We start from the raw sequence: 17,394 nt of genomic DNA on the forward strand, positions 1-17,394 counted from the left end.
AGATGGTGCACTCGGCCAACCACATCTTTTTTTTTTTTTTTTTTTTTTGGTAACTCCGTAACAGACAAGGGTCTCAGCAGGTTTTTATTTCATATACATTTTTAAATGAAATCCACTCTAAATAGTTTACAAATATTATGTTGGTGGGACACAACTTCATGCTGTTGCTTGCTACGTTTTCCGCATAATCACACTAAAATGCAGACCAGGGATACTTTTTAGTAAGCTCATTCATAATAACATGGTCATACTGACATTTCTAGTACCTGATGGAAAATAAGTGCATAGTAAAATTCCCAGGTCTCTAAATCCATTTTCACACATGCACTTTCACCTGGGTATTTACCAGCAATGCATCATGAAGTCATTATTTGCGAAAGCACCCCAGACACTGAATGTCCAGTTGACGGACATGATTTCCCAGGGTTAGACCTAATACAATTTCCTTGAAATTACCTGGTCAGCTCATGTGTAAACAAAAGCTGATACATTACCAGTTAAGGCATCTACAGATAGTGATTTGGAACACTGGTCGTTTTTGGGTGGTACATTATTGGACAAATTCTTTATGATTCTAATGACATGATACTTATGATATTTAGTACAACATACTTAATGAATGCAATGTGTATGTAAAAGTCTGAAACACATGGTAATAATTATCTAAATATTTTAAAAGAAACTTACAGTAGCTTAAAATTATAAATCTACAATCTCAAAATTAAAACATCTACATCAATTCAAGTTTGTTATTAATACTATTAGCACAATGTACAGTTGAAGTTTACATTTACCTTGTGCCTAGTTCACAATAAACATTTTTTGCCCTGATTTTCACTCACCGACTGGTCGGCGCTAGATTTGCCGGCTCGGGAGCAACTTGGCGTTCGCTTGGCAATCGAAACTCGGCTCTCAATTGCCATGTGTGAACTGCTCAACAACTCGATCAGAGTGGCTCGGCGACCGAAGAGAGATATCTAGCTTGTCAAATATCTGGATCTGAGTCACCCAACTAGCAATGAGTGCTATGTCGAACAGCCAATGAGAACGCAAGATACGGTGTGAGGGGAAATGCAGGGGAGGGTTGTAAAAAGGTGGGACAGGGGCATAATATGGTTTATATCAGAATACAAATATAAACCATATTCAGAAGTTTTACAGTATTTCTGACCATATCGTTCTCTACAATACATAATACCCACGTTGCATTGCAAAAAATATTTATTAACTCACTATGGAACAATCCATGCTGTTCATGTAGCCCAACACAATTTATTTTTCCTCTTTGCTTTAACGCTGCGCATCAGAGCACAAACTTTGATCGCTCGCTACTTGCTGACGTGCATTTTTGGACGTGGTATCATTAAACCCCTCGTCACTTCTCGCGTTTGTTTTCGTGACAAAACAGTTTGGGAGATCAGACAAGCTCGCCTGCAATTCCAGTTGGTGATATATCGTGTAGTGTGAATCCCCCTATCGCTGATCAGTCGTGTAGTGTGAAAGCCACACCGACCAAGACTTCCGATTACAAGAGATCCAGTTGTGTAGTGTGAACTGTACAGCAACCTGACGACTTGGAAAGTCGTGTAGTGTGAACTTGGCATTAGCCACATCCATTTTCTGACAATTCCCGACATTTAATCCTAGTACATATTCATTCTCTTGGGTCAGTTGGGATCACTACTATATTTTAAGAATGTGAAATGCAATAATAATTATGGTAAAATTGCCTTTAAATTGTTTAACTTGGGTCAAACATAAGTGAGGTCCAGGTCCACACATGCTTTTTCAGTTTTGCTGAAAAATTTTCTATGGTATTGAGGTCAGAGCTTTGTGAAGGCCACTTCTAGGGCTGCAACTATCGATTATTTTTGTAATCGAGTATTCTATCGATTATTCCAGCGATTAATCGAGTAATCGGATAAGAAATACTTTTGCTTTAACAAAGAGCAAAAACAAATACATATTAGATTAAATAAGACATGTTTCTTAAACCAAACTGTACATTTGTATTCCTTGCATACAGGACAGTTTAACATTTTTTAAATGCAAAAATAAATAAATCAAAAATAAATCAATTTACTTTTAAAATGTAAACAGGCAACCTGAAACATCAGGTCATCAAGTCATAAATAATAATAAACAAAAATACATGAACATAAGCCTGTAATTTGTGCAACTTTAAAAACTCAAAGTTTCAGCTACAGCTCACGCAGAACATAAAGCTTTAATATTTTGTTGGGAGGTTTTGTGGTGTTTGTAGGGGGATAAAAATCTGTCAGGATTGTGTCTCTAGATGAGGTAGATCTGGTGTGTGTGTGTGTGTGTGTGTGTGTGTGTATGTTTGCCTAAAACTTCATAAAAGCCTGTGGTGGTTGAAACGAAGTAAAGTCAGTAAACATGAGTAAAGTAAACACGACGCTCTGATGGTGTGGATGTTATACTGAGTTTTAGTTTTATCAGCTTAAAATGATCTCAAACTTTCTGTGGTTCTCTCTGTCCAGTCTCCTCCTGTTCGCTATTTTCTCTCTATATTTTGCAGTCCGCGCTATCAAATCTCGGCTGCGTCCTAAACTGATACGTTCAGTTCGCAGGAGCGGCGAACGTGTCCAAATACGTAGTGTTCATTAAACTGTCCGCAAAAAGAACCCAGATTAAGTCCTGTTAAGTTCTGTTTATGTTTAAGATATTTGGGACGCAGCCCTCAGATTCTTCACGTCACCTGCACACAGCGTTAAACACGCTGCGCAAAAGTGAAAGTCGTCCGTGTAAAACACCGTGAGCTGTATATGGTTGTGCGGATTAAACGATTCCTCGATGCAAAAAATTTGAATCGATGATTTTTAGTAATCGATTTACTCGAGGAATCGTTTCAGCCCTAGCCACTTCATTATCTTCACATTGTTGTCCTTAAGACATTTTGTACCACCACTCTTTTTCTGGCAAATTTCTTTAGATTTTTCCTTGATGTCAAGCAAAGAGGCAGGTGGGCCTTGAAGGCGGGCATTACAATGCTGCAACAGGTATTGTTTGGATTAATCCAAGTCATGTCAATTAGCCTATCAGAGTCCTCTCAAGCCATGATATTGTACACTGTTATTGTTTAAGCTATTTAGAGGCACAGTTGTAATGGTGTATGTAAGCTTCTGACCCACTGACATCCCTGCATCGCTCGAAATAAAACACGGTCATCCAAAATGCCAGTTTGTACAAGCTCACTTGATTGGTAACAGTTGCTTTATACATTTAGGTTAAATAATGACACCTGCCATCTATCCTAGCTGCTTAGTTTTGTAAAATCATGTTGAAGCATTCAGCTAGAAATTAAATGCTAACGCTGTCAAACTAGAGTAGCAAAACAAAGCATGAAAAACAACATAAACAAGTGTTGTTAAGCTGTGAAGATGTGAAGACACATACTTTGACAGAGTAAGCCAGGGAAATAGTGACGGCAAGAGGCAGACCCTCAGGGACAGCCACCACCAGCACGGTTACGCCGATGATGAAGAACTTGACAAAAAACTGGATGTATATGGGCGTGCAGCTTTTCTTCCAGGGAATGCCTTGTACCCAGAAAGTGTTCAGTATAAACAACACCACCAGGATTATGACTGTAATGGCTGACATTACAAGACCTGCACAGAGATGAATAAGCACACCCTTAAACCGGTGTTACACCAAAAGAACAGAACCAACTGAAAGAAAATGTTAGGTTTAGAATAGATTATAAATCCATAAGATGAGAGTAAAGAGGAGTAGATTAGTCAGTTTAGGAAAAAACAAAATGCTCTGACCTGCTTTGCCAATTTGTACTGCTAATTTAGTCAACTTCCCCTGAAGAACAGATTTCTCCTTCTTTGGCAAGTTAGCTTTCCGCTTCTCTTCTGCGTCTGTCCCTTCATCACTGTTCAAAGGTTGCATTTCCATTGCAGCTCCATCCTGGGCTTTGGCTGCAAACAAAGGGGTTGAGGAGAATTAGAGATCTTGGGGAAGAACAGTGCTGATGTAACTGGATGGAACAGATTTAATTATTTTCAGTTGCTACCATATTTAGGGCTCACTACAGTGGATCATTCTGGTTCTAGTTTGGCACAGTTTTTATACCAGATGCCCTTCCTGACACAACCCTCCTTATTTTTATCTGGGCTTAGGACCAGCCCTGACAGTGTACTGAGAAGTGAACCTTCCAATAGTTAGGCTTTATGTATTAAGATAAAACTGAGAATTTATTTATACAGAACAGAAGTTTTAAAGAAGACTTGATGTATTAGGAGGAAAAAAAAAATTTGATTCGTCTGGATTCATTTTTCAAAATCTGGTCAAAGCAACATTTTAATACAGGCAACCTTTTCCACCACTATTTTACAAAAATATATATAAGGTGATATACACTATATGGACAAACATATTGGGAAACCTACACATTACACCTACAGGAGCTTTATGACATTCCTTTCTAATATGAAGTTGGTCTCTGTTCTTGTTCACCCAGTGTTGCCAACTTAGCGACTTCGTTGCTATATTTAGCAAGTTTTCAGACCCCTCTGGCGACTTTTTTTTTTTTTCAAAAAAAGCGACTAGCAACAAATCTAGCAACTTTTTCTGGTGTTATTGGAGACTTTTGGAAACTCAGACGTAAAAAAGCCCATATCGTTCTGCAGTTACTGTCCTCAACGAGGCGAGCAGCGGGTGCTGCCGTTGTTCTGTTGATCTATCCTACCCATCGAATTTGTCCTACTGACCATGCGCATATCTGTTTTTGACTCGTTGAGTGGAACGCCTATAATTCTGTGCTACCATTGCCTAATTTATTTCTGCTAGCAATTAGTAATGTGTGGTTTTAATTTTAATTCCTTTAAAAGTTTAAGTGTATGTAATGCTGTTATTATGTGACTTTTTTTTTATTCTATTTCAGAACTATGCAAGGTGCTCAAATTAGCTATACTTGATTGCATACAGTAGAATTACAGTTGTTTATCCAATGCTATGTGTTAACGTTTTATTTAACCACGTTTATACATGCGTTCAGTGATTTTAGAGCGTTTTTCATACATCTAGGGAGGCCAATCATTTTTTAAATAACCATTTGCGACCTTAACATTACGACAACACAAAATGTATTCGGTTATTTTTCAGTTTTGTTAGCAGTTCAACTGGTACAGTCAAGGTTGTGTCTAATAAAGTTAATTACAGAGTGAATATGTTGAGCATTTATTACGTTATCTTGTACATAGCTGTTTGTATACGTAAAACAAATTTGTTGTTTTTTCCTTGTCAGTTCAGTTCTAATTATTTGTTCCTTATTCCATGTTTTTAGTAGCTATAGATAAGATCTGTGTGATCTACAGTTTTCTATTTGGAATCTTATCCAACAGGGTATGATAAATCATGGAGGCAAAACCTTAAAAGATATTCCTCATATAGGGCTAGCATATTATTTACTACAAAATGTTTTGTATACCGGCTAATATAAAATTAAATGTAATTAAATTAAAATCCTAATAAATAAATTTGAGATATACGTCTGAGATACAGATCAATGGATCTATTGAGATGTGCTACCAATACTTATAATAAGATATAGACCTATCGACATGTGCTAACGCTTATGCAATTTAGGCAATGTTGTCATTTAGCGACTTCTAGTGACTTTTAGGACAGCCAATAGCTACTTTCCTTACTGAGGAGTTGGCAACACTGCATTCACCCCAAAGATGTTCAATAAGGCTGAGGTCAGGGCTCTGCCCTGTCAAACCAGTCAAATTCTTCCACACCATACTCACCCAACCATGCCTTTATGAACCTTGTGCACTGGGGCACAGTCATTCTGGAACAGAAAAGGGTCTTCCCCACACTGTTCCCACAAAGTTGGAAACATACAACTGTCCAAAATTGGCCATGGAAACTAATGCCATGAAGGTTTGGAACTCTGCAGTTACTGAGTCAGCAAAGTGTAAGTGACATTCAGGCACTACGCGTCTCAGCACTTGGCAACCCCTCTTTGTAACTTTAAATGGTCTGCCACTTCTTGGCTGAGTTGTTTTGGCTCCTTAACACTTCCACTTTTCAAAAGAAATTTTATGGAAATACTTGTTGAAATGGTGGCATCCTAGCATAGTAGTACTCTCAAATTTACTGAGATCTTTAGAACAACCCATTCTTTCACAAATGGTTTAAAGGCAGAATTCATGACTAAATGTGATGCAATGGGACTTGATGAAACAGCTGAATTCAAGGATTAAAAAGTGTGTCCCAATACGTTTGTCCATATAATGTATATTATATCATATGATACATGTGATAGAAATGTGTCAACATTTCCCATTGTTTTAAGCTTGCAAATATACAAAGGTAATCATTAGAAGATGACTGCAGTCTTCCTGCTGTGCTTCCTAAAAGCTAGCCGGCCCTGTTCATGCATGCACTGCAGGCTAATATACACAACCACCAGAAAAAACATACACATTTCCCAAGAGGCAATCTAAGTTGTAAATGTTTTTTCCAATAAATACAGATTTACTTAGACACAAAAACACACATCTACCCACAAGCCAATATGGGTGCACACATGTTAATCAATATAATCAATTTTTAACCCCTTGTGATTTGCTTACTTAAACACAGTGTGAAGTTAACATAAGCGTGGGCTGTAGGAAAGACATGTTCTACACTCAGCATTTTAATCCCAGTCTAAAATACGATATAACCCAACAGACCGCAACCTAAAAGATAAACTTTACAACATATAATATTGTTGCCATGATGTTCATGAGCATAATTAGATGTTGCAATTACCATATACACCCTCCATTTTAACATGACATGTTAAAATTACTAACAGCCAGGTTTGTGAATACAACAATTTAAAGTAGGGATGTCCCGATCACGTTTTTTTGTTCCCGATACCGATCCCGATTATTAATTTTGATCCCGATCCGATACCGAGTCTCAAACCGATACTTGTATTTTCTAGATATTGTCTAGATAAGAACTGGATAATACTGTTCACACAGTGCACACTTCAAGTACATTACAGTTATTCAAATTAATCCAATGTATATGTTTAACAACTGAATAGCTCTGCAGTGCTGAAGGGAAAAATGCTGCATCCAAACTATTGGCCTAATGTTTTTGTATTTTTACAAAATCAATTAAAATGAGTGAGATAATTACAGTTTTACTTTCAACTTTACATTCGAAGAAAAAAAATCTGCTTAAAGCAGTGATGCACTAAAAATGAACAGAAATCTGTGTAGCAGCTTAACTTGAATATAAGAAATAAGTTACTTGAAAGCATTACAGTAAAACCTGAAATGGAAAGGCTCTTTTGTTATGAAGTAAAGCCAGTTTTTAAAGTGCTTGTATTGTGACAAGGGTTTGATGGACGTTTGTACACGAAGTGAGTGTGTTTTGACCCTTTAGGCCTTCCATAGAACATGAAACAGCGTGCTTGACTCAGCTGTCCGGTATTCGGTACTGTAACAGAAGTTAATAAAGTGTTCTGCTCCCGACAATATGTGAATATACCGTATATTTATTTCTTTATTAAACGAGTGCATCACTACGTTGTTTCGTAAACCGGAGTGATCCTTGACTCACACCATATAAACAGTAAAATTCTACAGTAATGAACGCAGCTCTGCTCCTACCGGCTCGTGAAGCGCTTGCATTACAGACGTTACACTTCACTGTTGGACTTGTTTTACCTTCCAGTTTAAACTATTTCCACACACCGGACATGCTGACCAGATCGGGATTAAGATCGGGTTTAATAAAGCCGATTCCGATCAATTAAAAAATGCCTTGATCGGATCGGGACATCCCTAATTTAAAGCTTTGTATACAAGAGGTATTCTGTCAGATCACCTCTTAGTTAAACCTTCGGATATTAAACAAGGTTTTCTAGCCAGTGACACTTTAATTAAAATTTTGTGCATGCAAAGTGTGCATTTTCCTGTGCTCTGTGCACTTCTGTCTTTTATAAATATAACCAGGAATGAAGTAGTTAATAAAATGGAAAACTATTATCAGGATATTAAATATTGAGAATCTTATCTTCAGAAAGAGGCAGGACAAAAAAATATCAGTATAGTTAAATATAGAGACAAAAAACAGCTATGCCCCAACTATATAAAACATTGTGTGCTTTAATCATAGCTTTAGTCATAGCTTTCATAATAAATTGTGAACACTACTTTCTCATACAGTGCCACCGGATGTAAATATACTTGTGTAAATATTTTACAAGGGAAAAACTTTACAAGGTTTTTTCACCAAGTCAGGCTTAACTTTATCGTTACACGAGCAGTCGGAATATCAGAAAAGTAATTTCAGTATTTATTCCTAAGTATACTGAATTTTTATACCCCCAAAGTTTTATACCCACAAAACTGTATGACTGCTTCTAGTAGATGTTGTTCATTAACGGTGGCATACAAATGAAATGAATTTCTATTTTGCTTACTGCAACATACATTCATTATTTTACACAAAGCACATGAATATGTGACACACATCATCATTAATGAATATCCAGTAGAACTAATGGATTAAAGCAATGGATTTAATGCAAGCAGCAACACCTCAGAGATTTCCAGCTAAGCCAATATGTGGGTCATTATGCAGTTAATTCAATAGGGTTACTCACCCTTCTTTCTGTTCTCCACTGAGCTATCTTGCTTTTTGTCTAAAGAGAAAAACAAAACATCAGAAACACCCAGAAATTCATTTATTAGCTCCCACAGTGCTGGGGATTATTCTGCTTTTTCCATTTAAACATATTTACAATTATGTAAATGCTCTCTATGATAGAGTGGGAAATGGATGCACAGCATTGTTGTGTTATTGTTGTCAGGGTAAAAAAAAAAACAGATGTGTGCTGGGGCCTCAGTGCATCATGAAAATCCAATGCTCCTGCCAGGCCACAGACACGCCTGTGTGCGTACACACGCGAGCGCGCACACACGCACACACACACACACAACTGTGGTGATGTGTGCAATCACTGAACCAAAACGTGGCCCAACCTCTGTGAGCACTGAACTATTAAAATATCTAGAGGCATTCATTTGAACTGCTAACACATGTGAGCTGTAAGCCGGTAAATTCATTAAAAAGCTGTTAGCTAATGGAGCACAGCAGAGATTCTCTCAATACACTCATACCAAGAGGTTAACATTGTGTTTAAATAAGACATGATTATAAAACTTTATAAAGACTCAGCTCTGTAGGGTTGCATTGGCAAAACAAGCTAAAAAAAGGCCATGTTCACACTGCAAAGCTAATTGTCTAAAATCCTCATACATAGCCCTGTTACGATTAGAACATTTTTTACTGATTGTCAGAGATGGTGACAAAGCAAAGAAATGTATACAGAAATATCTTTATAAAATATAACATTTATTAAATTTTTTTTTATTTTGGAAGCTAACTATAGACCTTATTAGATTATGTGATCATTTTGACAGGCCTGCTCATATTACCAAGACTTAATCTAGCCACTTTTACATAGTAGTGGTACGAAAATTAGAAATGTGTTTATAGCAAAGCAAACTTCAGACTCGGCCGGATCAAAAATTAAAAAGTATATTTTTAAATAATTGTAAATAATTATGAGTAGTGGGTAAGAAAATCACTGACTGCATTAGTATATTATATATTATACAACAGGTAGTTCCGACCTTACAATCTGATTGGTTGAGAAGCGTTCTAGCCGTGCTGATATACAGTCCCTGACAGAAGTTCTGTCGCTTATCCATGTTGTGGAAACAAAAGCTTATAACCTGACTTTAAATTCATCCATTGGTTTTAGAAATGACTCATATGAAAGCTGAAACCCTCCCAAATGAGGTTTAATTTACGAAAATAAATTTGCTTCACTGCAGAAATATTGATCATTTAATGAACACAGAAAGGTCAGATTTTGGCAAGACAAAAGTTTTGTCGCCTTGTCATATAATGCACCCAATCCTAGTTTACAGCCTCACCTGTGCTCACTAATTGATCGGTTAATTAGTGGGTGTGTATAAAAAGAACCCCAGCACCCCAGACCTTCACTTGAACTGCAACTTCACCTCTGACAACATGCCAAAAATCCACCCTGCGACCAAAGCCTTGATTATCAAGAGGCTGAAGACCAGATCCACTGCAGAGGTGGCTGGCACCTTTAATGTGTCTCAGCGTCAAGTACAAAGAATTAAAAAAAGATTAGAAGAAACTGGAGATGTTTTTGACAAGCCCAGGTCCGGCAGACCCCGCAAGACAACTGCTAAGGAGGAACGTTTGTTGGTTAGAAAATCCAAAGCCAGCCCCTCTTCCACTGCAGCAGAGCTCCACCAGGCCTGGTCACCTCAAGTCCCTGTGTCAACTAGAACAGTTTGTAGGATTCTGTCTCGAAATGGCCTCCATGGTCGAATCAGTGCCCAGAAGCCAGCACTAAACAAAAGGCAATTAAAAAACCGTGTGGCATTTGCCAAGGCCCACAGCCTGCTAAACGGATGGACGCTGGAAAAGTGGCAGAAGGTGGATTTCTCAGATGAATCTTCAGTTGAATTACACCACAGCCGCCGCAAATACTGCAGGAGACCTACTGGAGCCCGTATGGATCCAAGATTCACCCAGAAAACTGTTAAGTTTGGTGGTGGAAAGATCATGGTCTGGGGTTACATTCAGTATGGGGGTGTGCGAAACATTTGCAAGGTGGAAGGCAATATCAATAGCCTAAAATATCAAGAAGTATTAGCCTCTTACATTCCCAATCATAAAAGGGGTCAAATTTTGCAGCAGGATGGTGCTCCATCTCATACATCCATCTCTACATCAAAGTTCCTCAAGGTGAAGAAGATCAAGGTGCTCCAGGACTGGCCAGCCCAGTCACCAGACATGAACATCATTGAGCATGTTTGGGGTAGGATGAAAGAGGAAGCTTGGAAGACAAAACCAAAGAATCTTGATGAACTCTGGGAGGCATGTAAGACTGCATTCTTTGCTATTCCTGATGACTTAATCAATAAATTGTATGAATCATTGTCGAACCGCATGGATGCAGTCCTTAAAGCTCATGGAAGTCACACAAAATATTAAATATGGCTCTAATAGCACCACAACTTCCTTCACCAATGTTATGAAACATATCTTTGTATTTGAAGTAAATTATTTGTTTGATTTTCACATTACTTTCTGTGGGCGACAAAACTTGTCTTGCCAAAATCTGACCGTTCTGTGTTCATTAAATGATCAATATTTCTGCAGTGAAGCAAATTTATTTTCGTAAATTAAACCTCATTTGGGAGGGTTTCAGCTTTCATATGAGTCATTTCTAAAACCAATGGATGAATTTAAAGTCAGGTTATAAGATTTTGTTTCCACAACATGGATAAGCGACAGAACTTCTGTCAGGGACTGTATATATACAGGTCCTTCTCAAAAAATTAGCATATTGTGATAAAGTTCATTATTTTCCATAATGTAATGATAAAAATTAAACTTTCATATATTTTAGATTCATTGCACACCAACTGAAATATTTCAGGTCTTTTATTGTTTTAATACTGATGATTTTGGCATACAGCTCATGAAAACCTCATCTCAAAACATTAGCATATCATGAAAAGGTTCTCTAAACGAGCTATTAACCTAATCATCTGAATCAACGAATTAACTCTAAACACCTGCAAAAGATTCCTGAGGCTTTTAAAAACTCCCAGCCTGGTTCATTACTCAAAACTGCAATCATGGGTAAGACTGCCGACCTGACTGCTGTCCAGAAGGCCATCATTGACACCCTCAAGCAAGAGGGTAAGACACAGAAAGAAATTTCTGAACGAATAGGCTGTTCCCAGAGTGCTGTATCAAGGCACCTCAGTGGGAAGTCTGTGGGAAGGAAAAAGTGTGGCAGAAAACGCTGCACAACGAGAAGAGGTGACCGGACCCTGAGGAAGATTGTGGAGAAGGGCCGATTCCAGACCTTGGGGGACCTGCGGAAGCAGTGGACTGAGTCTGGAGTAGAAACATCCAGAGCCACCGTGCACAGGCGTGTGCAGGAAATGGGCTACAGGTGCCGCATTCCCCAGGTCAAGCCACTTTTGAACCAGAAACAGCAGCACTGGACTGTTGCTCAGTGGTCCAAAGTACTGTTTTCGGATGAAAGCAAATTTTGCATGTCATTCGGAAATCAAGGTGCCAGAGTCTGGAGGAAGACTGGGGAGAAGGAAATGCCAAAATGCCTGAAGTCCAGTGTCAAGTACCCACAGTCAGTGATGGTCTGGGGTGCCATGTCAGCTGCTGGTGTTGGTCCACTGTGTTTTATCAAGGGCAGGGTCAATGCAGCTAGCTATCAGGAGATTTTGGAGCACTTCATGCTTCCATCTGCTGAAAAGCTTTATGGAGATGAAGATTTCATTTTTCAGCACGACCTGGCACCTGCTCACAGTGCCAAAACCACTGGTGAATGGTTTACTGACCATGGTATTACTGTGCTCAATTGGCCTGCCAACTCTCCTGACCTGAACCCCATAGAGAATCTGTGGGATATTGTGAAGAGAAAGTTGAGAGACACAAGACCCAACACTCTGAATGAGCTTAAGGCCGCTATCGAAGCATCCTGGGCCTCCATAACACCTCAGCAGTGCCACAGGCTGATTGCCTCCATGCCACGCCGCATTGAAGCAGTCATTTCTGCAAAAGGATTCCCGACCAAGTATTGAGTGCATAACTGAACATAATTATTTGAAGGTTGACTTTTTTTGTATTAAAAACACTTTTCTTTTATTGGTCGGATGAAATATGCTAATTTTTTGAGATAGGAATTTTGGGTTTTTATGAGCTGTATGCCAAAATCATCAGTATTAAAACAATAAAAGACCTGAAATATTTCAGTTGGTGTGCAATGAATCTAAAATATATGAAAGTTTAATTTTTATCATTACATTATGGAAAATAATGAACTTTATCACAATATGCTAATTTTTTGAGAAGGACCTGTATATCTTTTCACACCACAATGGTATTACTCCGCTGACGCGTTGCCATTAACGACAAGCTTCATGCACACAAACGCACACGCAGGCGTTTTAAATCCGTTATCTGATATACAATCTAGCGCACTGTGTAGGGAACATAAATCAATTGTCTAATTCACTATCTAGTGCACTATGTAGGGAACATTAATGTGTTTGTAACGCGAACAGTTAGCTTAATAGCCCTGTTAGCAGCATCTAGAAGTTCTGTTTTCACCTATATCCTTTGGTGTGTGCAAGAGGTTTTTTTTATTTCTTTTTTTTCCCCTTCGGAAGTTCTTGACTTTTTCTTCTTGTTGTTCTTACCTCCCTGAAATGAGTTTTTGCAACTTGGGATGTGTGCTTTGTAGTGTTAAACTTTATATTCGGTGTGGAACTACTTTTTGGCGGAAGGTATTGTCAATATTAAAGTATATTTATTATGAAATTCAGGGCTTATTTGATTTATTTTCTTTCTTTATTTTGTAAAAACTGTTGTATAAAAGCAATAGAACACTCGAGGTCGTGTGTTATCGCGAATAACACCACGGCTGTGATGATCTACGGCACTCACCTTCGGTTCATGCCTGCGACCAAATCACAGCCGTGATGTTATTCGCGATAACACACTCCCTCTCGTGTTCTATTGCTTAAGTATACACTTTTTTTGATGGTAATATTTTGATGGTAAATATTAAACAAATATAATTGTTGCTGTTACAAAAACTTTTTTAAAAAAAGTTTAATAATCTATTTAATGTCTGATTTGTTATCAATCAGATATTTTTTTCAAAATGAAAAATTTTATTGTAGCTCATCAGTCTACATTTAGTTCCTGATGCAAAAGCCTTAAAAAACTGACACACAAATTAATAAAAGCCCTTTTGAAGTACTTATTGCTTGGAAAAATATGATCTGCACTGTGATTTTAAAGATAATAATCAATTAAAACACCCCAATATATGGTTCAGGGACACTTATGTTCTACCAAAAAAATACATATATGGGTGTATGCTATATAGTGGATAAATGATTTTCAGAAAAATGTAAAGCAAAAATTAGGCCATATTTTAGTTTTATTTCATTTTTTAACTGTAGTAGATAATTATTTATTTAGTTTTATTAATTCTATGTTTGTAAGTTTAAGTAATTATAAAACCATGAGTAAAAAGCTGAAATTAACTTGTGTAATAAGCAACATTTGAGATAAACCTTTTTAACTAAGCAAAATATTTGTAGAATCAGCTTCACAACGTTCGTTTATGGCAAATAAATGCACTGAGAAGCAAATTAAACCATACCATAAATGACAGGAAGTCACTGCTGGACCCATGTAGTTTTACACTTGATGGGTATTTTCACACTTACTTAGCTGGCACACCTAAATTAGCAGTACCAGACTAACATGGCTGATCTATTTTAAATCAGGCCACACTACCAGAGAGACTGGAAAGACATGAGAAAATAGAAACAGCATACTTTTCTTCTCCTTCTTTCGTTCTTTTTCCTTCTTTTTCTCCTCTTTCTCTTCATCTTCCTCGTCATCTCCTGCCCCCAGTAAAGTAAAGATGATTCCAGTTTGGGAGTTGACTCCAACAGCAGTGACAACCATTTTTCCAGAGCCCTCCATGACATGGGTGCCTGTATACAGAGACAAACACAAGTGAGGGTATGCCACTCAGTTGCAAGTACAATAAACACAAAGGCCTACACACAAACATACATGTTTGATTTCTGTGTAAAATGGATCTAAATATGGGTTGTCTCTTGGACCAAAAGGCTTAAAGAACCGGTTCTTTATATAGCACTGTAAGACCAGACGAATTAATGAAATGATTCTTTATATAGCACAACGGCTCAGGGAATGTTGCTCATGAAAATGTCTCCTCTAAAAACTAGGCAATGTCACAGTGAAGCAGCAACTTCAATCAGTGCAATCATTTTACAGTTCCAGTTTTAGTTATGCAGAACATTCCCGCTGTATAACTGCTACCTCGTATGTATACAACTCTAATTACATGTCATTTCTTTAATTAAGTGCCTTTGTTTTTCTCTCCATGAAAAATATTCTTAATACATGGCTTGACGGGGTAAAGCGTGAAATTAGCAAATTGGTTCTAATTTGTCCATTTTGATTAAAGGAAACTTCAGGCAGGTAATATTAATACAGTGTGCACATAATAAAAGCAAAAACACAGTAAATAAAGCACACATGAAACATACTATAAATCACGTCTTCTAGTAAATAGGAAAGTTAGCAAGTTAAACCTACTACCTTTCAAAAAGTCGCTGTTAAAAGGGCAATATATTATGACAATAAACATAAATTCAGGTTGAGTCATTTTATCATTATTATATATAAGTAATCATTTTATTTGTATACATTTAATTCTTTTTTCTTTTTGAAGTGTATGTGTGAGTGTATATAGAATCTGTATAATATGTAATACATAATGTATTATATGTATATAATAATGAAAGAGCAAAGTATGATGTAAAGCCAATACCGGCTACTACCGGCCAAGTTATTTATGTGTAAACATGAAAGCTGAAAATTCAAGAAAAGAACACAGATTGCTATATAAAAAGTAAGAATCAGAACACATGAATTAACATGACCAGAGATTGCTGTATAGCTGGTGTAATTGTTCAGTTTTGTGAGGTTATATATAGAGAAATTAAACGAATTAATGCAAATGCAGTTGGATGTTTGCAGCTCAGTAAAGAAAAATCCAAAACACTGAATTAGTCAGTGTCATAGTATGTGCCATGCTGAGGGGATCTTTAAAAAAATGGCATGATTTATATTTAGCATTAAACAGTATAAATTTTTCATTTAAACATAAAAGGGAAATATTGAGATTGTCATGATTAGACAGTAAATTAATAACTGTGAAATAAAGAGCCACCACGAAAGGTCACCTTGACACAGGTAAGATGTGAAATTTAAACCAATCTGAAAATATACATTTATTATTCAATAAATGTACTGCAGACTAGCAAAAAAGCCAATGAATTTTGAATTTCTGCAGTTCATTAAGAAGAAGAAGAATTTTTTCACTGATTTTGAAGAAGAGACCCCAAAAAGAAAAGACACACAGGAAACTGTCGTGTTGCAGTGAGTCAGGAAATGAGGTGGTTGTTTACAAGAATAAATGGACTGAAATGCTAGCAATATATTTCTAAATATGGGGCTACTCTACTGCAACTTTGATTAAAGTGTTAATTGTGGGGATTGGGAGGATTTCTATAAAAAGCTGATCCGATATGTGCCTGCTTTAAACTTGTGGACAGCTAATTAGAAATTAAAAGGGGATTCATGAAAAAGAGCTGATGTTTTAAGCAGATTGTTGTTTAGCAGTATAAGCGAGGAGCTTAATAGGGTTTATTACCATTTTTATTATATTTTAGCAGCATTAGGTTAGCATACAGAACTAATCCTCCTTCCTTCAGGGACAGCGGCATAAAGCTGGCCAGGACAACAATACAGCATACTTTAATTTAAAGTTAGGCTCCAACTTGTCAACTACAAAAAAAGAAATAAAAAATAGTGTTGCCTTAAATATGAACTTCAATTAGTTAAGGAAATTATTTAAATATGGTGTAGATGGTAAGTAAGGATGTTCAATTACTCAATTTTCAGATTTTCAGAGATTGCAAAGGCTGTAGAAAGAGTTGCTTGATTCCATTAAACAATGCTGCCATTGGATCACAATCTGATGTTTGCATAATAATGTGCACAATAACGTACACATTAAGGAAACTACGTCTAATTAACCAGCATTATCCAGAACAGGCTCACACTGGGATTTGGTTGAAATTTTATCATGTATACTACATATATGCAAGCATGCTGTAGACTATTCATTTGTTACTCTTTACAAGTTGCAGCTCAAGCTCCATCAAGAGAAAGGAATCACCATAAGATCACACTCAACAGTTATTCACTTCACTGACCATTGCCCAGCACAGTGACATTACTGGCACATTATTGAGTTTTGCTTTAGTAAGTGTGTATCAAATGCAGCTTCAGGGTTATATGCCAACGAAAACACCTAGCTTTCATGTCATGTCATGTGATCAGAAACTGGCATAAAGTGTGTTTAATAGAGATTGTGTCTCTAACTGTACACCTAGAAGATGTACCAACATATATATATCCCACCCACTAACAGATGTCATGATGAGATAATCAGTGTTATTCACTTCACCTGTCAGTGGTCATAATGTTATGCCTCGTCGTTGTAGATTATAGTTCTGGGTTGGGTCAGAGCATCTGCAAAACTGCAGCTCTTATGTGGTGTTCCCGGTCTGCAGTACTCGGTATCTATCAAAAGTGGTCCAAGGAAGGAACAGTGGTAAACCGGCGACAGGGTCATGGACGGCCAAGGCTCATTGA

At 37.3% G+C, this 17,394-nt stretch overlaps 1 protein-coding gene across 3 annotated transcripts in view; it reads right to left on the reverse strand.

Annotated features, from left to right (window-relative positions):
* atp2b1a (ATPase plasma membrane Ca2+ transporting 1a) overlaps positions 1-17,394 on the reverse strand; it is a 59,312-nt gene that overhangs the window by 14,572 nt on the left and 27,346 nt on the right. For all 3 annotated transcript variants that reach the window (XM_062995443.1, XM_062995456.1, XM_062995450.1), the window contains 4 exons: positions 14,475-14,636; positions 8,648-8,686; positions 3,795-3,950; positions 3,421-3,635 (listed from right to left, as the gene is read on the reverse strand). In XM_062995443.1, coding sequence (XP_062851513.1) covers positions 3,421-3,635; positions 3,795-3,950; positions 8,648-8,686; positions 14,475-14,636 — 572 coding nt within the window. The remainder of the gene's footprint in view (positions 1-3,420; positions 3,636-3,794; positions 3,951-8,647; positions 8,687-14,474; positions 14,637-17,394) is intronic.

Source organism: Trichomycterus rosablanca, chromosome 1, assembly GCF_030014385.1.
Source record: "Trichomycterus rosablanca isolate fTriRos1 chromosome 1, fTriRos1.hap1, whole genome shotgun sequence".
Taxonomy (NCBI): Eukaryota; Metazoa; Chordata; class Actinopteri; order Siluriformes; family Trichomycteridae; genus Trichomycterus; species Trichomycterus rosablanca.